General features: G+C 42.9%; 5 protein-coding genes across 6 annotated transcripts; 4 read left to right on the top strand and 1 right to left on the bottom strand.

The window, feature by feature from the left end:
• The first annotated feature begins 31 nt into the window (after positions 1–31).
• Positions 32–4,118, top strand: gid4 (GID complex subunit 4 homolog). Of its 2 annotated transcripts, none has more exons than XM_017421771.3 (6): positions 32–409; positions 823–882; positions 1,375–1,482; positions 2,279–2,380; positions 2,474–2,604; positions 2,681–4,118. In XM_017421771.3, the coding sequence occupies exons 1-6, from the start codon at positions 185–187 to the stop codon at positions 2,742–2,744; spliced, it is 690 nt and encodes a 229-aa protein (XP_017277260.1). In that variant the 5' UTR covers positions 32–184; the 3' UTR covers positions 2,745–4,118. The 2 variants fall into 2 exon arrangements, with proteins under 2 accessions (XP_017277260.1, XP_037834773.1); XM_037978845.1 differs by having other exon boundaries at positions 823–993.
• Positions 4,119–6,143: 2,025 nt separating this feature from the next.
• Positions 6,144–10,105, top strand: noxo1a (NADPH oxidase organizer 1a). The gene is made up of 8 exons (XM_017421779.3): positions 6,144–6,260; positions 6,345–6,425; positions 6,507–6,579; positions 6,656–6,839; positions 7,206–7,396; positions 7,475–7,588; positions 7,660–7,777; positions 8,203–10,105. The coding sequence occupies exons 1-8, from the start codon at positions 6,195–6,197 to the stop codon at positions 8,969–8,971; spliced, it is 1,596 nt and encodes a 531-aa protein (XP_017277268.1). The 5' UTR covers positions 6,144–6,194; the 3' UTR covers positions 8,972–10,105.
• A 372-nt stretch (positions 10,106–10,477) lies between these two features.
• tbl3 (transducin beta like 3) lies at positions 10,478–19,797 on the bottom strand. Its single transcript, XM_017421760.3, has 23 exons — positions 19,636–19,797; positions 19,498–19,549; positions 19,238–19,333; positions 18,785–18,832; positions 18,516–18,657; positions 18,345–18,429; positions 17,972–18,142; positions 17,522–17,597; positions 17,330–17,426; positions 17,042–17,256; positions 16,753–16,894; positions 16,292–16,350; positions 16,039–16,145; positions 15,754–15,889; positions 14,111–14,350; positions 13,948–14,018; positions 13,589–13,745; positions 13,142–13,200; positions 12,458–12,561; positions 12,197–12,268; positions 11,915–12,073; positions 11,369–11,459; positions 10,478–11,087 (listed from the first exon to the last, which is right to left on the bottom strand). Exons 1-23 carry the CDS (start codon positions 19,665–19,667, stop codon positions 10,802–10,804), a joined length of 2,697 nt encoding a protein of 898 aa, XP_017277249.1. The 5' UTR covers positions 19,668–19,797; the 3' UTR covers positions 10,478–10,801.
• A 112-nt stretch (positions 19,798–19,909) lies between these two features.
• Positions 19,910–22,233, top strand: rnf151 (ring finger protein 151). Its single transcript, XM_017421910.3, has 4 exons — positions 19,910–20,292; positions 20,800–20,969; positions 21,089–21,185; positions 21,610–22,233. Exons 1-4 carry the CDS (start codon positions 20,290–20,292, stop codon positions 22,078–22,080), a joined length of 741 nt encoding a protein of 246 aa, XP_017277399.1. The 5' UTR covers positions 19,910–20,289; the 3' UTR covers positions 22,081–22,233.
• A 336-nt stretch (positions 22,234–22,569) lies between these two features.
• Positions 22,570–24,499, top strand: rps2 (ribosomal protein S2). The gene is made up of 7 exons (XM_017421763.3): positions 22,570–22,655; positions 22,933–23,070; positions 23,174–23,263; positions 23,429–23,536; positions 23,619–23,952; positions 24,197–24,288; positions 24,375–24,499. Exons 2-7 carry the CDS (start codon positions 22,936–22,938, stop codon positions 24,453–24,455), a joined length of 840 nt encoding a protein of 279 aa, XP_017277252.1. The 5' UTR covers positions 22,570–22,655; positions 22,933–22,935; the 3' UTR covers positions 24,456–24,499.
• The last annotated feature ends 15 nt before the right edge of the window (positions 24,500–24,514 follow it).

Genomic DNA, 24,514 nt, shown 5'->3' with positions numbered 1-24,514 from the left:
AGGAAGCTGGCTCCTCAAATGAAGCGTCGCAGATGGTATTCGTCGTCAGTTCATGGAAAGGTTAGAAATGGAAGCAAACTTTTGAGCTCCGGAGATTTTGCTTTTTTTTCCTCCTGCTGGGTGAAACCTTTCCACTTTCAGCCCCCTTCCCGTCCCCAGTAGTGGTGTTTCGGTCACAAAGTTCATGACGGTGGCTGACGGGGATTCTTCAGTACTCATCATGCCTGTCCGAGCGGAGTGCTGCTGTACCACCGGCTCGGCCTGCCCATCCTCGGCCTGTCTTGTCCCCCCTGCCCCGATCAACACGTCCCAGCCGGGGGTGGCCGTGTCCTTACTCTACAGCGGCTCGCAGTTTCGGGGTTACCAGAGGAGCAAAGGCAACTCTTACGACGTAGAGGTGGTTTTGCAGGTAATTTGTTGTAGCTAATCACTACTTCTAATATTTTCTTTATTTTTGTTTTTATTAGAATTATAACCCAAGTCTGCCTATGTGTAGCTTTGTGTTGCTAACCTACAGCAGCTGTTTTGACCAGATATCAGCTCTTACTGATGTTTTGCATATGTAGTTTGAAGTTAAAGTGGTATCTTTTCAGCATTTTTAGTTTGTGCAACAAGTCACCTTAATTATTACAATGATTTTGGCTCGATTTGTCAGGAATCTCAGCAGATTTAACATGTGTTTGTGTTTGCCTGCGTGTGCACTCACAGCTTGCTGCCATTTTTTTGCCCAAACCCAGTCAAAGTGAGGTAGATTTTCAGTTTTACATAATGTCAAGCCTGGGAGACATGACTAAGTGTTCCCTGTCTGTTTGCCTTGAACAGCATGTGACCATGGCTGACTCATATTTGTGTGGATACCTGAAAATCAAAGGCCTGACTGAGGTGAGTCCTGCAGCTGGCTCAGGTGTAGGAAGGCTGACCTTTGTGCTTTCGGAGAATGAACACAAACTGGTCGCTGCTTGCCTGAAGCAGGTCGAAGCGAGAAAATGTCAGGTTAGTTTTGGACCAATGTGAGCCTCTTACGCTCGGCCTCCCACACCAAGTCATACATGTGTCAGCTGTGTGTCCATTACTTTCTGCAAACTGTGCAAGAAATAAAGGGTCAGGAGGTTCAGAAGTAAGTTTTGGTCAAGCTCTGGTGATGGGTCTCTAATTAAAGAGCTATATTTAATTTTGAGAGGTGATAATAAGTAAACATATCCTCTCACATATCTATACATGAATTAAGTTGTTGTAGGAGGCTTTTAATAAATGATAAACTGTCTAATAACATGTTTGGGAAGTAAGTTTTATCATAAAGGCTGGACTAAAACTCACCAGAAAGCTGGACGTTTTTTCTCTTGTTTCTCACTTTTTATTTTCCATCTGTGGTAGGAGTATCCCACGCTCACAACGTTCTTTGTTGGTGAAATTATCAGCCGCAGGAGGCCTTTTTTAACTCGGAAGTGGGACGCCGATGAGGATGTGGACAGAAAACACTGGGTATGTCCCACCAAGTATTTTGCTCAGTTAATGCGTTTTGTGGCGGGAAGATCTGTTTATTAAACAAATATTAATTAAAGGGTTAGAAAATGGATCAGTAAAGAGAGCTTTGATTGTAATGTTTTCACATAAAAAAGTGGGATTTTCTGGAGAATCAGTTCAGTTCAGATTTATTTCAGTGGTTGCCGTTGGTGCATGAGCGTCCAACAAACTTTACAGTGATCGTCTTCTGTTTTGTGCAACGTCAGTGTCTGATTCTGCTGGGATCTGTCTCACGAAGACGTTTCTCAAAATCCAAATGGTGAATCTCAGTGAGAGAGATAAAAAGACGCTCCCTCTGGTGCATACCTGAAGCTCTTCATTTATTTATTCATTTCGTTTTTTTAAGGACACAGATTGGTTGATTTGTGTGTGATCTCTAATCCAGATCTGGAGCAGCTCAGGTTCAGGTAAAAACTGAACCAGCTTTGTGACACTGAAAGTCCTGAACTGGTCCTTGAGATTTAAATATTCGACCACCAGTAATATGATATGATATGATATCTCTGAAAAAGTTCAGGCACCAGTTGTTTGTGTGAAAATTGCTTTTTACTTGTGAATGCAGAAGGTTCACCGTCCATCATCTAACACTTTGTAGCCCACTTCTTCTGGAAAAAGTCAGTTTTACTGAATTTAAATGTTTTTTTTTTTTCTCAAATAGTGTTTAGATACCGGGCGATACGCGATATGTATTTTCCTAGCAGATGGCTGGAAAAAGGAAGAGATATTCTTCATGTGTTTTCTGTCCTCTAATCAGGGGAAGTTCCAGGCTTTTTACAAATACGCCAAAAACTTCAACTTGGATCATTTTGACTACAAAGCGCTGGATGACAGTGATTATATCTTCATGCGGTGGAAGGTGAGCGGACGGTTGTTTCTCTTTTTGTCCTCCTCTTACACAGAGCTCCAACCTCAACTCGTGTTGCTTTTATTTATTATTTATTCCGTTTAGGAGCAGTTTTTAGTTCCCGATCACACAATCAAAGACATCAGCGGCGCCTCCTTCGCCGGCTTCTACTACATTTGCTTTCAGAAGTCCACAGCCACCATCGAAGGCTACTATTACCACAGGAGCTCAGAGTGGTAAGCAACAGCGTTTCGGCCAACTTTCTCAAAGCGGAATGGGGGGAAATAATGTGCTTATCGTCGCCTCCTGCAGGTATCAGTCGCTCAGCCTGAGTCACATTAAAGAGCACAGCGTGCCTATTTATGAGTTCCGCTGACGTGAAGGAGCACAGCAGGACACAAGGGCGCCGACCTGCACCTAACTGAGCGACAGGGGAGTTCTTTAAAGCCACAACATCACCGATGGCCCGTTTTCCTCACCGGGAAGGGGGAGGGGGGACACCCGAAGAGGCCAAACGCTCTTTGCTGAACCGCGGAAGGGAAAGGCGCCGATGAAGAGGAGGAAAGGCAGAGACGGAGGAGATGTGGGCGGTTCAGGCAGAGCTGATGGTTGTAATTTGTTCTTTACTCAGCTTGGTTTTAATTTCTGTTCTTTGCTGCCTCTTCTTCACCAACGCGTCTCTGTACATCTGAGCATCATAATGGACTGTTCGTGGAGATGTGGCCTTTTTCTTTTCTTATTTTATTTAAGCTAAGAGTTGCAAAGACGACTGTAAAACAATTCCGTTCCTGTAACTATTAGTGTTCTTTTTTTTCTTTAAATAACAAACATCTTTGCCTCTGTTCCCTCCAGCAGCTCCTTCTGGGTTTATTTCTGCAGGACCTGAAAGTCTGTTGATCCGGGATGGTGCGTCCTTTAGTTTGGTTAAGACGATTTATGAATCAAAGCCCACAGCTGGATGTGACACAGCTGGATCTCTAAGTTTACAGAACCAACGAGTGTTTTTTTTTTTTCTCAAAATCGTCAACATTTTTCAAATCATTTTGTTGTCTTTGCATGCCAAAGATCACCACTTGGTTCATTTAGCTCTAATTGCTATAATAATGCTAAAGCTATGAGTTTGGAATGTTGGGTCATAAATAATTTACCAGATTAACGTTTATTTGAAAACCAGAATGAGAGAAATTTGGTGGAAAGCTGAAATGAAATGCAACTAAAGCAATGCAGTGTTTTGAATGTTTTTATTTTATTTTTTGTACTTTTTAAAGTTTATTTTACTGCAGTGTTACCAAACCAAGCTTAAAAAAAATAATATATATTTGCTGTGATGTTTAAATGTAGAAGGTAAAATGCACCTTATGGTTATGGTTCAAGTGATAAGAGACGAAATAAATCTTATTTTGACGTCATAGGAAAAACCTATTGCCTTATCATTTTATTTATTTTTAAATCAAATTATTGTGATAGCATTTTATTTAATACAAACGATCACAGAAACTTTGTAACTGAAGATCCGACCTCAGAGCTGATGTGGGAACAATGCTGCCATTAAATCAAAGAAATGGAAAGAAGACGTTAATCCCCCCCAGTTCTGAAAGGTTTACATTTAAATAAAAGAAATCATGTAACGAATCAGGAAAATGTGCCCTGGAAGAAGGAAATGTGGATTATTTGATGTCTTGTTCTAATTTGAAGCTGTTCTGCTGTGAGGACGTTGTGCAAGAAGAAATAAAACTCATTTTTCAGAGGCTTTTCTGTTCTGGTGTCATCATTGCTAGAGAAGTTTAACAGCAGAAAACAAAACATTTTAAAAGCAAATCAGTTTCTTTTATTAAAATGAAACTTCTCAGTTGTACAGTTTGAAGTTAGCAGAGTTTATATACAAGACCGGAAAGTATTTAAACTTGTAGAATTAGCTTTTTAAATCAAAATTTGAGGGATGTTTTTAAATTCTGTCAGGATTTCTGTTTGACTTGATAAAAGCCACATGTTGTTTGCTGGTTTGTACATTTAAATGTGTTTAATACACCCCGGGCTGGCAGGGATTCGTCACTGACTGGAGGACAGTTTTGTTCAAAGACACCAGATGTCAGCAGCGGCCCGTCGTCGTCCCTGAACGCAACACAACCGCTCTTTACCTTTAGGAAATGAAAAACCTCCCGGAGTGTGCTGAGGCTTTTTTTTTTTCAAACCTGAGAATGTTGGGCAGCACATCTCCAACGAACACCAGGAAATACAGTTTCAGATGTTGGTACTTTGCACAACTTTTTCCATTCGTGCTTTAATTGTTAAAGACTGAAACCGAACCTCAAGCAATGTCTGTGGTCCCATCTAAGCGTAGTGTTTGTTTCTTCTTTTGAACAATTTCACCTAAAAAAACTGCGAAGAAACATTAAATGTTTCTTTATTTAAGATCAGTGATACGGCTTCGAGGAGGCTGAATCTTAACTTTAATAAAAAAAGAGTGACAAGTGATTAAAAGATTTTGTTTGGAGGTGCTGCAGTTAAAAAAAAAAAGTTTCTAAATCAGATAAGAATTCCAACATTGTGTGTTCAGCTTCCTCCTTATCTGACTTTAATAATGCAGGCTGTTCTTTGGGCTTTAAAGTTTTAATCTTTAAAAGAGGATTAAACAGAAATTGAGAGATAAGAAGGTAGATCAAATTTGGAAACTTTAACACTAAAAATTCTTTTTAATTGGTCTTTATAAATCTTATATGGCAGAATGTTAGAAACCCTAAAGTGCAAACACTTTATCCAAGACTTTCTGTAGTTTATTGTGCAAATGTTGATTCAGCACAACTGTTTTACTGGTTTATTTTTTTCAATGTATTCTTTTTCAAAAACGTTTGTGTAAATGGATTACTTCATCATGTTTTAGCCGTTCATGTATCCAAACATTCAGCTCATCCAGGAGATGGCTGCGATGACTTTTGGCTTTTGCAACTTTGATATTTTGTACATTATATTTTACTTTTCCCCCATAAAAATACATTCAGATTCCTTCAAGACCTTTGTTCATTTAGAAATTTTCTTCAGTATACTGGCTCTGTTTGTTCTCTTATGTGACCTTTAGTTTTTAGCTGTCATTCTGCTACTCTTTGCTAGCCTTTTGCTTCTTTAAGCTTTTATAACTTATTTCAGCAAAGTTCATTTAGCACTCGGTATTCCTTTAGTTCACGTGACTTATCTAACTGAGGTTGGGTGGGATTTACTTTATTAAAATAGGAATTATTCACATTTTATTTGGCGTATGCAGCATTTTTTTAGCTTCAGTATTTACCTGATAACATTTGATCTGGTGAGAAACTTTTTTTTCCTTTCTTCCAGTAAGAGCACATGTGGGTGTGTGAGGAAATAGAAGAAACATTGTTGTACGCCTTTGTTTTATTATTTGTTTTTTTACATCTTTATTTGCTTTTAACCTGATGCTGAATGATTGAACAGGTGTATTTTCCTCCACTGAGACAGAAAAGTGTTCAGCGCAGACATAAACATCTACATTCTAGTTTATTTGTTTTATGAAGTGGGGTTTAAAAAAAAAAAGGAACGAAGCGCTTAAGTGCAAAAGTAGAAAATGTAAACAAAGCTTGTTATCTCAGAGCGTGTCAGCGACAGTTCAACCTGTCAGCCCTGAAGGCTTCACTTGTCTGAGTCCTTGGAGGGAAATGTGGGTAAAAATGCCACGCAGGCTGGGTTCGGAATTCCGTTTAACCGGAAGATAAGAGAGTTTCCATCCGTGACCTGCTCCCTGACCTGTGCGGGAAGTATAAATTCACCTGAAGAACATCGCCTCCACAGTCACAGCGCTCGCTGTCCTGTCGTCATGGCGACCGAGCTGTACCCCCTCAGCGTCCGTCTGGCTGGAGTGATGCACAAGGGGACGAGCAAAGTAAGACTTTTAGGGACTTTTAGTCGTTATCTTCTGGAATTTACAAAAAGAGATCTCGGTTAATGCTTTGTTTTGTTCCTCTAGATGTACATGACCTCTGTGCTTTGGTCCGACCAGACCGAAGTCGTGGTTTACAGAAGTTTTGGGGATTTCAAGAAAATGCATGTGAGTTTTAATAATCGCATTGATAGCTTTTCCTTCTACAAACCGTATATGGTTCCAGTAATTATTGTTTTTGTTCCGCAGAAACAGCTGAAGGCGGCGTTTCCATCTGCGAGTAAGCTGAATAAATCTGATAGAATCCTCCCGAAATTCAAAGGTAGGCACCTGTTCGCTCTGTCAGGGTCACAGTGGGGTGTGATTAGGCTAAATGTGTTTTACCTGTGGTTATTTAGGGATTAAAATGAAGAAGAGGAGCCAGGGGAAGGGCTCGAACAAGTCACTGGTGCGCCTGAAGTACTTGCAGAAATACTGCAATGACCTCCTGAGCTGCGATCCCCGGGTGTCTCAGTCTGCAGACCTGATCCGGTTCTTCCAGCCCAAAGGTCAGGAGCCGCAGCTGGAGTTCACCAAGAACTGGTAAGGCAAACATTTCAATCTGATAATCAGACAGCTCTGGAAAGGAACTGGTCTCGAAGTTGTCACAGCTGTGTTACAGACAGAAACATCAACCAGTCGAAACACATCTTAAACCAAATTATAAACTGAAGAATTGTTTAGATTTTTTTTTGTCTTTAACTTCAGAGATGTGATAGTTTTCATGCTTAAAAAGCTTGTTAAATATGTGCACGCATGGCTTGATGTCCAAGTATCAGGTTATATTTAGATCTAATCAGCTGCAGAGTTTTGAGACTCTCTTCTCGATGTCAGAGCTGCGAAGGCACACCACGTTTAAACCACGTTGCTACAAAGAGAGAGTAACATTTGATATCTGACCCGCCCCAGCGTCATGATCATGCCCTCCGAGGACGAGATCAGGAGCAACGGAGGACACAGCAGCAGCGGCAACGTGACCCAGCCGTTCGTCACCGAGACGTACCGATGCGTGGCCGCCTACGAGACCAAAGACACCAAGAACAAACCTTTCAAAGTGACTGCCGAGGAAAAGCTGGATGTGCTCATCAAGGACAAAGGAGGTGAGCAAACGCAGCTCCAACGGTTGGAACAGCTGCAGCCCAGAATACACACGGTCTGACGCACGGCTGTCTGTTCAGGGTGGTGGCTCGTAGAGAACGAGAACAAGCGGATGGCCTGGTTCCCTGCACCATACCTGGAGAAGGTAGAGGAGGAGGAGGATGAAGATGACAAGGATGAGATGCCAGCAAGAGGTGCTTACACATTGAAACGACATGAATAAATGTAACATCCTTATTTTTAAACGTCTTCATGCCGCCCACAGGTATGCTCTACACTGCAGTGAAAAGCTACAAGTCGACTAACGTTGACGAGATATCTGTAGACATCGGAGCGGTGGTGGAGGTCCTGCAGCAGCCTCAGAATGGCTGGTGGCTCATCAGGTACAAAAGCATTTGACTTTTGGCAGAAACGTCTACTCCACGTCTCTTCACAACTTAACGTCCCTGCTGCAACACTTCCTGAAGCGCTAAATGTTTATCGACCTCACAGTGTCAAGTGGAAATCACTGTGCTGATTTCTGCTACCAAACCAGTTCCATACATGTAGAAACATTTTGTTAAAAGGGACAAGGCTATTCAATAAAAGGCACAAAATGTGCAGTTTTTATGGACTATACTGACCACATCAGCTCTTTAGACAGTTCCAAACTATACTATAAACCAGAATTTGCTTTAAAAAGGTAAAATAATATTAAAGTAGCTTATAGTGTGTGGGGGTGTAAATATGTTTACATGAATGGATTCTTTGAAACATTTGGCTTTAAATTTATGCTAATTTTGCTCTCCTCGATCCTCTTTTTTGACAGACACAATGGGAAAATGGGCTACATCCCAGCCATCCACCTGCAGCCACACAGCTACCCTCATATTCGTACCATGACGCCTCAGAGTCAAGATCTGAACTCATCCTCCCTCCTCGCCCCCTCCTCCAACTTGCATCACAGCCGTTCCTATGGAAACCTGCCACAGCTCCCACCTGTCACATCCTTGTCCCCCAACCTGATCCAAGATGACAGCCTCCAGAGGTCCCGGTCCCGGTCCCTGAGCATGCTGTCTGAGCAGCCTCGCCCACAACCTGCAGAAAGTCTCAGCGCCTCTGTGACAAACCGTCCCGCCAAACTCGCCTCTCCAGCCAGACCTCCTCCTCCTCCTCCCCCCGTCATCATGGTGCAAGATGAACAGGAGGAGGAGGAGGAGGAGGAGGAGGAGGAGGGCATCAGGATGCTGGCAGCAGACACTGATGACAGCTTTGAGAGCGACAGCTTCAGCGATGATTCCGGCTCCGTCTCTGCTGGGTCATCCGTCAACCTGAGCTACGGCGCCAACGAGGAGCGGCTGCGACTCAGCCGCACGCCTCCCCCCACCATCAGCAACCTCCTCAGCCCAACGAGCCAACCGCAGGGCAGGTTGCTCCCCAGCGTCTCAGATCCCAACCTCTACAAGGGGCCATCTTCACCCAAGGTGCCACCCAGACCCCGAGCCCAGGAGATCATGAACCGCTGCTGCAGCATCACCCGTAAGAACGCAGCCAAGCTCCACCTGCCCCCCACCCAAACCGAGGTCACCACTTTTTGAACTTCCAACCTGCCCCCACCTAAACCAAGGTAACCAGTTTATGACCAACCAACCTGACCCCACCCAAACAGAGGTAACCAGTCGCCGTCCAACCAACCTGACCCCACCCAAACAGAGGTAACCAGTCGCTGACCAACCAACCTGCCCCCACCCGAACCAAGGTAACCAGTCACTGACCAACCAACCTGCCCCCACACAAACAGAGGTAACCAGTCACTGACCAACCAACCTGGCCCCACCCGAACCGAGGTAACCAGTCGCCGTCCAACCAACCTGACCCCACCCAAACAGAGGTAACCAGTCGCTGATCAGCCAACCTGCCTCCACCCGAACCAAGGTAACCAGTCGCTGACCAACCAACCTGACCCCACCCAAACAGAGGTAACCAGTCGCTGATCAGCCAACCTGCCTCCACCCGAACCGAGGTAACCAGTCGCTGACCAACCAACCTGCCCCCACACAAACAGAGGTAACCAGTCGCTGACCAACCAACCTGCCCCCACACAAACAGAGGTAACCAGTCGATGACCAACCAACCTGCCCCCACACAGAGGTAACCAGTCACTGACCCTTGAATAACAAAGTTGACTTTTTAATTGTTGTAAATTAATTTCATGATTATTTTGAAACAATAAAAATGTAATAATCAATTGTATGTATGTAATAACTTTTATGTGATCAATATTTTGTTTCTAATTAATTTAAAATGATTAACTTTTAGATTTACTTTCCATAATGGAAACTTCACATTGTGCTTTATACGCATTTAAGTCGGACCAAAGTGCACAGACGCTGAGAAAAGTTTACGTGCCGCCATTTTTTACACGCATACATCAACTCTGGCCATGTGACTTCTGTAAATAATATATTCACTTTACTGTGTAGCTGAGAAAAAAATTAAATGACGTTGTTTTTGGTCCTGATCTCTGATTGTTTTTGTATGAAACCTGAAATTTTGTTGCATTACCTAAAATAAATAAAGCAGTTTTAAAAGACGTCGGACTGTTTGGTTGCTGTAAAGGAAATATTCTTCATTTTGCCTGGATCATTTTAACTTTGAAGGCCAAAATCCTGTTTGATCCAATCTGCTCATCATCGTTACAAAAGGCTGACAAACATCCACCAAGACTGCTCGCCTTCATCTGAACCAGCTTACATAATATTCTGTTTTAACCAGAAATGTACAACTTCAAATAGCTTTTTTTTTTAAAAATAAAAACCCCAAATATTTAAGTTTGAATTTAAAAAAACAAACAAAAAAAAAACAGCAAATTTTAGCAACTGAAAAGAAGTAAGGAGGAATTAATGTGCCGTTTTTGCAAAAATAATTACATAAAATTTAGATTTCTTTTACATGATTATTAATTATGTATCACTTAATATCACTTGGACTATTGTGGTTTTATTTTTTAAAAACTACACAACCAGCCAACAAAGAAACCAAAACTGTCAATCAGACTGATCAGATCAAGATATTTTTAGACACTTTGAAAAACTAACACAACATATGAGTCGTCTCTTTATTCATAAATGGTATCAAAACATTTGTGTGTAGGTTACTTGACAAAACTGCGTTCTGATAAATCACAGCAGATCAAAATTATGAAACGCTGCAGAACCCACATGTTGAAGGATCACTTCTTCCTCCTTCAGCCTCGTTATCTCTTTGGATTCTGCATCTTCAGTTTCTCTTTAAAATCTGTACGGGAGAAGAGATCCGGGGGTAAAATACCACGACTCGGAAAGTCTTCAGTCTTTACAGTAAAACCTGTTCTTTGTGTTTTGGCTTCACGCCTCCTGCAGGAGAAAGCTTAAATGTTCTCGATGCTGTCAGCTCGGAGGCTGACGCCGCACGCCCTGATCCTCATCTTCCTCTTCTGAGGTTTCCTCGCTTTCCAGCTGCTGGTTTCCGTTGGTTTTCCTGTTAGTCGAGGCTTTTTTCGTGGCGCTGACTTCAACCCCGTCCTCCTCCACGTCTGGATCTTCGTCTTGGCCGCTGTCGCTGTCATCTCCTCGCCTCTCGTCGTTACTCTCCTTTATTTTCTCTTTGTCGAAGAAAAACAAAGGCTGGGTCCGCGTGAGAGGAGCTGTATCCATTTCTTCATCTGGGTTCAGACTGGACAAAATATAATAAGAACAATGATTAGCTTTATATTCCTATAATTAATCAGAAACAGGATTTCCAGGGAGAACCTGCAGGATGTCTTCCTGTAACTGAACTAAAGCTAAGCTGCCATGTAGCACCATGGGAAGGTTTTGTGTTGGGACTACCCCCAGTCTACATCAACCAGACAAAAAAACAGTTCAAACTATAAAAAGCTCTGATCTGGTCCTTATCCGCACCTTCAATAAAAAGGGTTAAATTCAATAATGGGCTTCAGATGAGTGCTGCCTCACCTGGTCGCTCCAGCCACCCTCATTTTCTGCCACATGTAGTTGAGGAACATGGAGGCCTGCTGCAGACGGCCGATCCTCTCCATGTGTCTCTCTGTGGGGTGAAAAAACAATTACTAGGACTAGAAAACATAAATAATTTACGTTTTATAGTAATCACAGCAAAGGAAACAAAATTAGGATGTGATTGGTAACAAGCTCATTCACTGATGAAGTAAATCTACTTCACAGTAGGAGAAAAAATAAGTAAATTCTCGAATCAAAAACTAATCTCAAGCATTTAAAGTATGTTTTCTCTTGATGAAAAGATGCTACAGTAAAGCCAGTCGGTTTATTTTAAGACTTGTGTCTTTTTTGTGTTTATGTGGAAGACTTTCCTCATAAACTAATAATGCAATATAACAAGTACTTCAGTCATCCTGCTAGTTACCAGTAAATAAATTAACAGTAATGGCAGCCTGACTGTAGTGCGAAGCGCTTCGGGGTCCTTGGACCAGATAAAGCGCTAAATAGGAGAGCAGGCCATTACGTCATCTTCCCCAGGCTGACCTGTGTACGGGATCAGACCTTCCAGGTGCGTTCGGACTCCCTGGTACTGCAGCAGCTCCTCGGGCGGCAGGTGAGTGAGGAGCACCTGGAGGACGGCCTGCGCGTCATGGCAGTTCCTGGCGTTGGTGTTCCACACCACGCAGTAGCGCAGCAGCGACTCTGAGCCCAAGCATCGAAACAGGAGGTTTTGACAAAACGGATCGAAACCTTTTTGAAGCAACAATCCTGATCTTTCTCTTGTAGTCGTGTCAGAATTAAAAAACAAACAAACAAACCCGTTACCTTTCTGATCCACTCGCAGTTTCAGCACCGTTTTTTCCAGCAGCTCGTGGCTTTCCTCACGCTGACGAATCGCTAGAAGCAACAAAAGACAAGAAAACACATTTAAAAATTGAAGCAGATTTACTTTTGTTCATCTGAATTTTGAAACACTGAGTCAAAAAACTATTAATGACCCTTTCACAGAAGATGTTTAATCTTACAGGCGAGCCTGCGTGTTTTTTTAGAAGTTCCTCTTTGACGAAAGGTGAAACGGTCCTGTACCTTTGATGACGGTGAGCACAGTGTGAGGCTGGCACAGGGAGATGGCGAGACCCAGGGCCTTCAGATACTTCTTCTCGTGGAGCAGGTTCGACAACTCCTGCTGCCTTCAGACACAACAAAGCACACAACATGTCTCCACTGCTGACAACCTGTACACCGATGAGCTGTTACCAGCAGAAACAAAGCTCCCAGGAGGGTACGACAATGTGATCTGTTAGGAAGGACTCTCAGCTACTACCACACCAAATTCTACCTCAGTGTCTGTAGGACTGCCTGACTTGTTGCCATTTTGGTGTTTGATCAGGTTGGTCCATTGAGGCAGCCATCTTGAATTAGATGGATTTCAAACCCTAACCAGTTTTAGATGTACATCCGGTGATTACTTCCAGAGAGTTTCATTAAAATCCACCCAGTGGTTCATGAGATATTTTACTAACACACACATTAGATTACAGGGTCGCCCCTCTTTCATGTCAGTAAGTGATGTTTTCACTTGTCTGAATAAAAACATCTTGACAAAATGAGAAGTTCAGTTGTGCAGCTGTGTGTGTTTCTTGTAGATAAAAGTAAAGAGTTTAGCAGTTCTGACAAAAGTTGGCAGTTTTGATGTGATTAAGCGGTGACGGGTGGCTCTGCAGGCGTGAGACGAAAGTTGTCAAACCCAAAGAGCTGGATGTAACTTACTTGAGTATTTGATCCTCCTGCTTGGCCTGCTCCTCCGCCAGCTCCACCTCGGTCACGTCCTGGTGGAAGACAGACACACAACATTCACTCGTTTGGTTGCTCTACAAACCCCAGCAGGGAAAACGATCTGATGGGTGTTTTCCAGGAAGAGTTAAAGACTAGCGTTAAATAAGCTGCTTAATACCAGAATGCATGCAAAGACAAGGAGGACAAAAAGGTACAAACACTGTATTTTAAGATGTTATATTATATAAATCAGATTGCTCCCTTTAAAACAGCTGTTTATTTAAAATGGTTATTCTTAATTAGTGCTCAGAGGACATGTTTAATGGCTGCTACTTAAAAGTTAATTTAAACAAAACCAAAGCATAGAAAAAAAACAAAATTTTTGCCTAAAAAATGCTAATAATCTTGTAATTGGCGTCTCCTCATTCTGTGTTTGCTTACCTCCCACACCGTGATGTTGGAGTCTGCCGAGCCCGTCACCATCTTGTCGTCTTTGCGGCTGGCGTGGAGCCCCCACACTTTGTCCTGGTGGGCGTCCAGCGTCTTCACGCACTCGTTGCTCTTTATGGTCCAGAGCTTCACCAAACCGTCCGAGCCGCTGAGAGAAAGGGTTGGAAAACGTCAGGTCCGCCTGCACCGCAGCGCAAACATCTGGAGACGAAAGCTGCGCCTCAAATAAAACTTCTCGAATTGTTTCCTGAACTGTGCCGTGTGCTCGGGTTAGGGTGAAGCACAGCACAACAAACGTAAACGAAGATTTGTCTTCTGTTTCCGGTTCTTAATGAAGGGAGTGTTTTTACCTGGTCAGCAGCTGCGTGCCGCGGCTCACAAAGATGACTTTAAGAACCGATGCATCGTGGCCCTCGAACGTCTTCAGAAGAATAAAAGTAGAAACAGCACCACTCAGAGTCAATATAACTAGTGTCCAGCACCGGAAAAGGACCAACAGAGAACCCGTCCCACCTTCAGACAGCTGAAATCCTGCAGGCCCCACAGCTTCGTTGTCCCGTCTGCGGAAGACGTGGCCAGGACCTGATCGATGGGAGAGAAGCAGACGGCCCAAATCCCACGCCGGTGGCCCCGAAACACCCCCAGGAGACCCAAGTTCCCATCCCCCGACAGAGACCACAGCTTGGCTGTGCGGTCCTGGGACCCCGAGGCCAGCAGCTTGTCATTAGGAGACACCGAGATGCTGTTTATGTCCTGGAGGAAGGGCAAAAAAAAAAAAAGAGGTTATGGGAATTTATAAAAACAGCTTCGATCCTAAAGAGTGAATGCAGAGATTTTCTCCCCAACAGAAGCAGATTCTCAACATTCCTCTGACTTCAAGCTTTTGTGGTTTTACTACGAACTGCTGTCAGATTTTCAGAAGGAATCTGATGCAGGAGAAACAAAAAAGGAAAGTTAAGCAATCCCTCAGCGGCGGTGAACAAATTGTTCCATTGTGTGCATCTTATGCCAGAACACATGTGGGTGAAGCAGGAAAAGGTGCGACGTGAGAATATTTTTATTCCTTTATCTTGCTGAAGGAAAAAAACAATCGAACGAACGAGAAACTGACTGATACTTTCCAGCATTTCCTGATTACATGACTGGCTTGTTTTCAGTCTGTATAAGATACAGAACAAGATTTCTTTACCACTGATAAGCTTCACTGCGCAGAAATGTTTCATTTTAAGGGTTCAACTTCAACCAGAAAACACACAAATGTTTCCCTAATGATATGGGAACTTTGAAGAAAACTTCAGAACTAAAAAGTTAAGAATAACAGAAAAATAATCACACCTTCAATACACAGAACAAGACGATCTAAAGGAGTGGGTAAACTTAAAATTATGCTTTCTTTTGTTAAATAAGAAACTGAATCTGTCTTTTGACCTCTGAATGAGTGAAGTCAGACAAAAATACATCAGGCATCTATGATCAGTCACTTCCATATAAAAACAGACAAAGTTTCAAATCTGAGAGTAAAATCATTAATTCAGAGTCAACACAGGTTCAGTTTGTCCCGTTTTAATTTCATGATGTGGACGGTGGACATGTGGACAATTCAAGGTTGCCATGTAACCCAACATGCATGTTTTTGGACTGTGGAAGAAAACCGGAGGAACACAGAACCCAAGGGTCCACCAGGAGAACGGGCAAACTCCACCGGGAGTCGAACCGGTGACCTTCTTGCTGCGAAGTAACACTGCTAACCGACTGAGCCACTGTTTTTCTTAGCTCAAGGGTATTTTCTCAACAAAATGTTATAATTTTTTTAAAAAAAAAGCCTTCCATGTCTCCATTTAAAAAGGACGCGCTGCCTTTTTATGAGCTGTATTTGTTAGATGCCTCATCAGGTTCAATCTAACAACAAAAACTTTCCAAAAAAACACGCTAAACATTAATAATAAACATGTTTTTATTTTTTTACTTAACCTTTATTTAACCAGGCAAGTCCCATTGAGATCACAGATCTATTTTTCAAGACAACCAGGTCCAACCCGGGGCTCGAACCCACAACCTTCTTGCTGTGAGGCAACAGTACTAACCACTAAGGCCTCGTGCTGTTTTAACAACATTTTACAGTGTGTGTGTGTTTCGGTGGTTCCAGCCTCCTGTACCTTATCGTGAGCCTTCTCGGTGGTGCGGGGTCTCAGCTGATGGATTTCTGTCCCCGTTGCAGAAAGTTCTTCGGGTAGATCCCACACCTTCAGGGTACAGTCCTGACTGCCGGTCACAATGAAAGACGCTTTCATCCTGGTCACAAACAAAAACAGGAAATCTTCCCATAAATCCACTGCTGTTCCTCAGTTAGTCAGGCTTTATTCACACTGTTTAAACATTTACCGTCCAAACCTTCATCTGTGTTTGTTTTAATAAAAAAATAGATGAAAGTGGAGCTTTACCTGGAGCAGCTGATGGAGCCCACAGCATTGGTGTGGCTGGAGCCCTGAGCTACACATCTCACCCGACCGCTATCATCGTCCATCTGCCACACATGCACTGACCGGTCCTATACACACACACACACACACCAAATAGTTTTAAATATTATTGAAAACTATAGCTGTGTCAAAATGGGTTAAACTCCTAAAAACAGCCACAGCTGAATCTTAGTTTATCTTTGTTTCTGTTTCATCACTTTAGTTTTGTGTTTACCTTTGCGCAGCTCGCAAACAGAGAGGCTTTTCTGAACACGTCCAGAGTGAGGACGGTATCTGAGGAAGATCAACAGATAAGACACAGCAGAGATAAACGTCTCCATCCGACCTGCTCAGCAAGTCACAAACCTGATGCTGTCAGAGATGGTTATTCTAGATTCTGGTTCTCACACACGCACACACACGCACACACACGCACACACACACACCTTCCTCTCTGTAAAATCTGGTTATGAAGACTTTGACTGTTGATTTCTATTACCCAGTTTACTTTCTTACAACTGTTAAATAAGGTGATTTTTAACAAATTCTGCTCTGATAGCATTTAATAAACTCTGTCCACCACAAACACACATAAGCACTAGTGCTGTTAAGTAAAACTCCTGTTCCCTGTAAATAAGAACACGCAAGTCCAGGGTGTTTCACACAGACGCATACTGCCCCCTGCTGACGACTCACCTGTGTGTCCGTAGAGGATCTGGCAGCTGTTGGTGAGCAGCTCGAACACTTTCAGCTGGCAGCTGTTGGTGGCCACCACGATGTGAGTGTCCCCTTTACCCAGGAACTTCACGTCCAACACCTCGTCATTGTACCCCACAAACTACAGGAGGCAAAAGGCAGAAAAGTGGTGTCGTTTACAATCAGTCAGTCAACCAAACCTTTTTTATAAAGACTGTAAAAGACGTTTTACAGCACATTAAAAACAAAACAAATGAAGCTAGAAGAGAGTTTTAGTCCCGGGACTCACTTGCTGCAGTGTGGTGAGTTCAGGCAGCTGGTAGAAGAGTATGTTGTGTTCTGCAGTGACCGTGGCCAGCCTGGAGGAGGTGGGGAGGTGAAAAAGGTACGTCAGACTGAGAGGATTGTTCTCCTCATCTTCCTCAGAGACAGAGGTGGAGGTAGATGAAAGGGTCTGGGTGTAAACACAGCGAGCAGTGCTGGCCTCCCACACTCTCAGCACACCTTCAGGGGGGAAAAAAGAAGTTAAATTGATAGTAACAACAAATGAGATGCTGAAGCAGGGTGAGTCTCAAACCTTTGCTGCCAGCTGTGATGAAATGCAAGTCTTTGGTTCTGACTCCAATCTGAGATAAATCTGTATTCTCAGGTAGGACCACGACTCCTTCCACAGCCTGGAAATAAAGGCAGCAACAACCCATAAGTTCATTTTAACAAAAGCTTATAACTGTCATTTAAAAAAAAAGATATCCGGCTTTCACAATCTTACCTCATAAACCGGAACAGTTCTCTTCGCTTTCCGGGTTTTAAGGTCCCACACTGTACAGATTTTGTCTCTACCAGAACTACAAGTAAAGAACATTTTAGCAATCACTGCATTAGTACACAGCTTTAAGATGCAAAAATGTCCTAAATGTCCACAGGTTGATTTCACGGTTTAAAGCAAAAAAATATATCTTTTAACTGAAATTTCTTTTCTACACTTAATCCTAAGACCCCCTGATCGTATGAAAGCAGCGTCACTTTAATCCCTGTATCAGAAGTAGATCAAACGGCTTTAACAGGACCTCAACAACAACAAAAAACACTTATTTCCTTCTCAGTTACAGATGATGGAAATCTATCCTGGCCACGTTCCAAATGATGGAAATCAATCACAGAGACTGAAAACTTTAATCCCTGCGCTTTATAATCTGCAGAGTGGATGGGTGCACTATACCTGATCATGGTGCTACTGTCGCTGCTGAAGCTGAGTGACGTGACGGCGCTGTAGTGGCTCTGCAGGACGCACACACACTGGCTGGAGCGCAGGTCCCACATCCGAATGCCACAGTCCAGAGAGGAGGAGAAGAGCTGCAGCCGCTTGATGTCTGGGTGGAACTGGACCAGACTAAAACACACAAAGAACGGCTTGTTTTTCTTATGAAACTTGATAAATTTTTGCTCTGTTATACCCCCCCCCTCCAAAAGATTGACCTGTATCGACACAGCACATGAAACAATCTAATAAAGTGTCAACTCGGAGCTAAAAACTAAATTAAATTAAAAACTAAACTACAAGCTGTGCCTCCTTGATAGGTACTACAACTTACTGAACAACTCCAGATGATCCTTTAAGGTTGTGTGTGCAGTACTGCTTCACCACATCCCAGAGTTTTATCGTCCCATCACAGCCACCTGCAGGAGGAAACGAGGAGAAAACTGGAACCATGTTGTTTTTTAAAAAAAAACAGGCGTTTGTTACAGACTGTGTCATCGCTGACCTGTTGCCAGAAGGGTGGAGGTGGAGTCAAAGGTCATGCTGGCCACAGGAACCGTGTGGATGGCCTTCCAGGAGCGAGTGCATTTGGCTTGCCTCCAGTCCCACTGCTTCAGCAGCAAAGCTCTGCTGGCTGTTACAAGCAGCTGAGGTTGGACACAGAATAAACACTGTTAACAAACACTGTTAACAAACACTGTTAACGGTTTTACAAAAAAAACCCTCATCTTCAGTTACACCTCAAGGTTTTTGGTGATTCAGTGGTTCGCTTACCTCATCATCACAGCTAAGTGAAAATGATGTGATGTCCTCTTGATCATCCTGCAAGGCAAAATAACTTTAAAAAAAAACATACTTACAACATCACGATTCATATGATAAGAAATTATTTACAGTGTAAAAAGAACAACACTGAGTTGTTTCTTCCTCTTTTCTGTCTTTTATGGTAAAGACCATCATGAGTAAGTGTCAAAAATTTGCCAAAAAGGTTCTGATAAACACTGACTTTATCACTAATAACATAGCTAATTATTAAGAAATAAAAAGTATACACAAAATAAGTTATCAGAACGTAATTTGCTTTGGCTATAATTTTATCTTAATTTTGTCCAGTTATTGTGGCTATTTAAGCCATGCAGAGCCAACTCAAAGATTATTTAAACTGAAAGAGTAAACACTGACATAATAGGAGGTTTTAACCCCCTAATGACAGCAGTCTGAACTTACATGCTCCACACAGTGGATGATCTTGCCTGTGCTGATCTCCAAAACATTGACACGAGATCCACATGTGCAAAAGATGTACTTTTCATCATTGCTAATCTGAAAAACACAAACAAAAGGAGATGTTAACGGTCCATTCAGGCGATTTTATGTCATTTTGTCCCACCATGCCTTTGAATACAGTCTTGGGTGAACTAGCACACTGTATTTTGACTTTGTTTTATTTATCCCCTGCTTTCAACATGTTAAAACGAACAACTCACCTGCACCTTCCCTCCTTTGTAAAATGGCTCTATCTTGCTGGAAACAGCGTAACTGCAAAGAAGAGGAAAAGGCATCAGATGCTTAGTTTTCAGCCCAGCTTGTTCTAAGGTAACAAAACCCGTGAAGCGCAGACTTACTTTGTTTTAAACTGCAGATTTATATTTGCCATTTCGCTCAATAAAACCACCCGATTCTAAATATTTTAGCAGCTACACGAAAGATAAATCCCTTTTTACAGATTTCGCACGTTGACTACGGTCAAAACAGCCATCCCGCATGCTTCTAGCGGAGTCGCGCATATTGTACGTCATTCGAGCGGAGCTGTTGTACGTAATCAAAGCGCACGGAGCTGTGATTGGTCAGATGTTCAGACGTAAATACATAAAAATCGATAAAACACACCTATCGTTATCTGAAAGTTTAAAGCGTTGTAACGTCTGGGAAATAAAAGGCAAATCGAATAAAGTAAAATGAATTAATGCAGTGGGTTAAATTATTCCAATTTAGACTGTTTTATCTCGATGAGAACAATAGAAACAGCGCGAGCTATTCATGTTTTAGAGCCCGAAGCCTGAGTTTGGTGCTAGAATAGCAGGGAAGGGAAGTTTACTGTTTTCATTTGTCCGCGCGCACCTTCCTTCACGTTTTGTCAGGAATATTCATGTGTGTGCGTGTGTGAATGTGTGCTGTATTGATAACGAGGGTGTGTGTTCAGTGTGTGACATGTGAGGCGATCGATATGGAGTAAAGCAGCGGCGGGGATGGAAACAGGCTGAGGGAAGAGGATTATCATGGTGAGAGGACAGCTCTTTTCATTTATTTAATCTACAAATATACCATTTAAGACATTTATTAATATTTTTAAATAAATTATTAATTGATTATCTTTTGCTCTGAAGTATCTATTTATGAGTAGTTTATTTTTATTGGGCTACTCATTTGAATGGATAAAAAGTCAACTCGAGGATGATTTCAAACACTTGCAAGCATTCTGTGTTTATTTTAGGAAAAAGAAAGAAAGCTTAAAAAGGCAATTTTGCATAGTATTTATTTTTTGTAATCATGTGATCAGTCATGTGACTTTCCAGAACAATTCTGTTTTGTTGTCTGTCCCCTTTTATGCTGAAAATAGTTGTAGGCAGCAGGGATGACGGCTGTGAGAACATTCACATCTGGATATATGAAGCGTAACAGTCTGCCCTCTTCATTTACCACCACTCTGCTCTGTAGTCTCTCTCTCTCTCTAATTTAATCTGATTTAAGACAATGGTGTCCCAGAATAACACTGGCTTTATATTTAGGCAGACCCAGACGTGTCGACGCAGAGTGGGGGCTATGATGTGGAGCTGTTCGTGGACCCACCAGACTATGATCTGATCTGCACCATTTGTCAAGGGGTCCTCAAGTGTCCAGTGAGAAGTGCATGCCACCACATCTTCTGCAAGAAATGCATCTTACAGTGGCTAAAAAGGTCTTGAGTTCGTCTGATCAATGTAACAGGATCAAATGTCAAACAGCTGTTGAAAAAAATAAATATAATGTGTCTCTGAAGTGAAGAAATAAGGACTGATTAGTGTTAATTCTGTGCAGACAGGAGACCTGCCCCTGCTGCAGGAAGCCCGTTAACCCAAACTTGATCTTTGTCATGTTCAAACTGAGTAAATCTATTGGGCGCATGAAGATCAAGGTAGGAAACACATTTTTTTTTATTACACCTAAACAGAATGACTGGCTTGAAACTGCTCCTTGCTTTGTGTTCATTGTCAGCTTGTATATTTCTGGCATGTTTGTAAATTCTCATATTTTATATTGGCTCTTTAAAGGTGAGGCTGTAATGGTTATTTTCAATGACTACTTTTCACTTTTATTTTTAATCTTTAAACTTTGAAACACTGGTCAATAACTAAAAATGGGCAAAAGTCAACAGTTAAAACTTCAAGGTGTTTAATTTACAGTTTCATTCTTTGCATTTAGTTGACATGAAATAGGATAAATCAACTAAAAAAAATTGAAAAGTGTTTATCTTGTTCCACTGATTTAGGTAATCGAATAATATCATTCCTTTTGATTATGATTACTTATTTAGTCTGACTTGTCTGTGTTTCTCGCAGTGTAAAAATGAGATCCGTGGCTGTGCAGAGACCTTCCCCCTCTCAGAGCAGTACTGCCACAGCATGAGCTGCCTGTACGAGCTCATCCCTTGCCCGTACCAGGGCTGCCGGGCGCAGCTTCTCCGCAGGGACCTGGACACCCATGCACGCCACTGTGAGCACTGGCGCCAGCCCTGCCACATGGGCTGCGGGACCATACTCACCCAACACACCCAGGCTCAGCACAACTGCTACAAGCAGCTGAGGCAGGAGTATGAGAGCAGGGAAAGGAACCACAGGACCATTGCCATTGCCTTACAGAGGAAGATGAGAAGGATGCAAAGCACCATGGCCCACATGAAGAGGCAGATTAGGCTCATCTGTGAGAGCCTGGAGGTGATGGATGATTTACATGAGGTGGTGGAGGAGGAGGACCTTGGAGAAAGCAGCGGCAGCTCTGGTGGGACTCCAAGTAGCAGCAGCAACAATTAAAGAAGAACAATGCTGCTGCTTATTGGCTACGCTTGTGTTTTTGCTTGTGTTTATTTTCTGAAGATTTGTGTGGGGACTGGCTTAAAATAAGTGACTCTTTAGCACAGGTGTACTGAAGATTTATTTATCTTGTAAATAAAATATTTAACCTTACGTGCTTTGCTTTGATTTGAAAGAGGGGTGGGCAGTAAACTCATTCACAAGTGACAGAAGTTATTAAATAATACACTAAAATATACTTAAAATTTTTATTTTTAAAGAGCATGTCTTTCAAATAGAATGGTTCCTTTTGCAGTTGTCACAAGTTTTAACCAGACTAAATCGTTTCAATACTACTACTACTAATAATAATAAAAATAACAACAATAATAATAATAATGATTATGATGACACAAGTCGTGTTTCATACTTAATATTTACCCCAAATAAATCAAAATTACTGTAAATTGTTTTCAAAAAGCTGTCGATAGGAGGCAACAGTGAGCACGTTTTCTTGACTGAAATCTCGCGAGAACAGAGTTTAACAAAACTTCGGGAAACCTCTTCCGGGTCTTCTTCCTGTTTTAAACGATCACGTAAGTGCTGTGCTCCTGTTTTCATTCCGATTTAAATCTTTATTCATCTCTAACATCGTTAAGCTAAACACTTTAGTTTATCATCTAAACGAACATAATAAGGTTCTCTGTCGTAGCCTTGCTCATATTTGCCAGCAGATTATAACAGTTCATTTGTATTTATAGAGAAAATGTCAGCCGCTAATGTGGCAACGCTGTTTTGTGTGAATGGAATCAATGTGTAAGTCCTATATATTAGTCACTGACCTAATGTTTGATTTTGTTTGACCCATAACAGCAAATGGCGGAAGACGCCGGTGGTAGAGGAGGTTTTCGCGGAGGTTTTGGCGCAGGTGGCCGCGGTCGGGGCCGTGGACGCGGCAGAGGCCGTGGAAGGGGCCGCGGTGCTCGGGGCGGCAAGTCCGAGGACAAGGAGGTGGGTTATTTTTACTTTGAAGGTGTTGTTTGACCTCCATACCTTGTTATATTTGACTTTTATCGGTTTGGGGATACTTAACAAAGATGTTGTTTTGTTTAAGTGGGTGCCAGTCACTAAGCTGGGCCGCCTTGTGAAGGACATGAAGATCAAGTCCCTGGAGGAGATCTACCTGTACTCCCTGCCTATCAAGGTAAGCTGCATGAACAGTGATGGAGTCAACAATGTCTCAAAGATGTTCTAACACTAACCAGGTCGCAAAATTAAGATGATTACATTTCTGCAGGAAATAATTGAGGGTTGGTAGAGAAAGTTAAAAGCTTAAACTTGTAAGTTGAAGTTCTGATGCTTTTTGTAGGAGTCTGAGATCATTGACTTCTTCCTGGGTTCTGGTCTGAAAGACGAGGTGTTGAAGATCATGCCCGTCCAGAAGCAGACCAGGGCTGGTCAGCGCACAAGGTTCAAGGTGAGCATCAACTCTGATCGGGTTCTGTAAATGGTTTCGTAGCACGGCTTCTCTCTGAAGCTGCATCTGTCTTTGTTTGCAGGCCTTTGTTGCCATCGGGGACTACAACGGCCACGTAGGTCTGGGGGTGAAGTGCTCCAAGGAGGTAGCCACGGCCATCCGTGGAGCCATCATCCTCGCCAAGCTGTCCATCGTCCCCGTCAGGAGGGGTTACTGGGGTAACAAGATCGGTAAACCCCACACCGTGCCCTGCAAGGTGACCGGCCGCTGCGGTTCTGTCCTGGTGCGTCTGATCCCAGCCCCCCGTGGTACCGGGATCGTGTCCGCCCCTGTGCCCAAGAAGCTGCTCATGATGGCTGGTATCGACGACTGCTACACCTCCGCCAGAGGCTGCACCGCCACGCTCGGCAACTTCGGTGAGGTTCTGCTCGGTTGTTTGTGTTGCGTCTCCGGGTTTCTCCTCGCTCTGCTCAGCTTCACCTCGTCAGTGGTGCAGTTGTCGTCATCAGGAGAGAAGAGTAACGAATGTTGCACGGCAGGAAGGCGCATCAGTGGTCTTCTCTGTTCCCATTTTCACTATTCAACATTTATTTTTACATCTACACCATCTCTGTGACCCATTCCGTGTTATGCGTCTGCTCACTGTTGTTTCCTCCTCAGCTAAAGCCACCTTCGACGCGATCTCCAAGACCTACAGCTACCTGACCCCTGATCTGTGGAAGGAGACCATCTTCACCAAGTCTCCATACCAGGTGAGTACAGTGGCTTTGTTTTCCGTACTCGTCAAAGTGAACGCTTAGTTTTTGTTTTTAATCCGACATTCTCGTTCTTCTTTCAGGAGTTCACCGACCACCTGGCCAAGACTCACACCAGGGTGTCAGTGCAGAGGGGCCAGGCTGTGCAGGCCGCTGCCTCCTGAACATTTTGTACAAAGAATTGTTGAATAAACGTTCTGAAACACCACCCGACGTGTTTTCT

This window comes from Kryptolebias marmoratus, linkage group LG12 (genome assembly GCF_001649575.2).
Source record: "Kryptolebias marmoratus isolate JLee-2015 linkage group LG12, ASM164957v2, whole genome shotgun sequence".
Taxonomy (NCBI): domain Eukaryota; kingdom Metazoa; phylum Chordata; class Actinopteri; order Cyprinodontiformes; family Rivulidae; genus Kryptolebias; species Kryptolebias marmoratus.
The sequence above is the reverse complement of the archived record's forward strand: the minus strand, read 5'-3'. Positions and strand labels throughout refer to the sequence as shown.

Excerpts from the sequence above, each read along its gene's own strand:
- noxo1a (XM_017421779.3), top strand. The coding sequence starts at position 6,195 with ATGGCGACCGAGCTGTACCCCCTCAGCGTCCGTCTGGCTGGAGTGATG. Across the intron at positions 6,261-6,344 it reads TGCACAAGGGGACGAGCAAA|ATGTACATGACCTCTGTGCT; the intron begins GTAAGACTTTTA and ends TTGTTCCTCTAG. Across the intron at positions 6,840-7,205 it reads CTGGAGTTCACCAAGAACTG|CGTCATGATCATGCCCTCCG; the intron begins GTAAGGCAAACA and ends GACCCGCCCCAG.
- tbl3 (XM_017421760.3), bottom strand. The coding sequence starts at position 19,667 with ATGGCAAATATAAATCTGCAGTTTAAAACAAA. Across the intron at positions 14,019-14,110 it reads AGGATTTCAGCTGTCTGAAG|ACGTTCGAGGGCCACGATGC; the intron begins GTGGGACGGGTT and ends ATTCTTCTGAAG. Across the intron at positions 12,269-12,457 it reads TGTGCTCACCGTCATCAAAG|CGATTCGTCAGCGTGAGGAA; the intron begins GTACAGGACCGT and ends TGTTGCTTCTAG.
- gid4 (XM_037978845.1), top strand. The coding sequence starts at position 185 with ATGACGGTGGCTGACGGGGATTCTTCAGTACTCATCATGCCTGTCCGA. Across the intron at positions 1,483-2,278 it reads ATGTGGACAGAAAACACTGG|GGGAAGTTCCAGGCTTTTTA; the intron begins GTATGTCCCACC and ends TCCTCTAATCAG. Across the intron at positions 2,381-2,473 it reads ATATCTTCATGCGGTGGAAG|GAGCAGTTTTTAGTTCCCGA; the intron begins GTGAGCGGACGG and ends TATTCCGTTTAG.
- rps2 (XM_017421763.3), top strand. The coding sequence starts at position 22,936 with ATGGCGGAAGACGCCGGTGGTAGAGGAGGTTTTCGCGGAGGTTTTGGC. Across the intron at positions 23,264-23,428 it reads TGTACTCCCTGCCTATCAAG|GAGTCTGAGATCATTGACTT; the intron begins GTAAGCTGCATG and ends TGCTTTTTGTAG. Across the intron at positions 24,289-24,374 it reads TCACCAAGTCTCCATACCAG|GAGTTCACCGACCACCTGGC; the intron begins GTGAGTACAGTG and ends TTCTTCTTTCAG.
- rnf151 (XM_017421910.3), top strand. Across the intron at positions 20,970-21,088 it reads ATCTTACAGTGGCTAAAAAG|ACAGGAGACCTGCCCCTGCT; the intron begins GTCTTGAGTTCG and ends AATTCTGTGCAG. Across the intron at positions 21,186-21,609 it reads TTGGGCGCATGAAGATCAAG|TGTAAAAATGAGATCCGTGG; the intron begins GTAGGAAACACA and ends TGTTTCTCGCAG.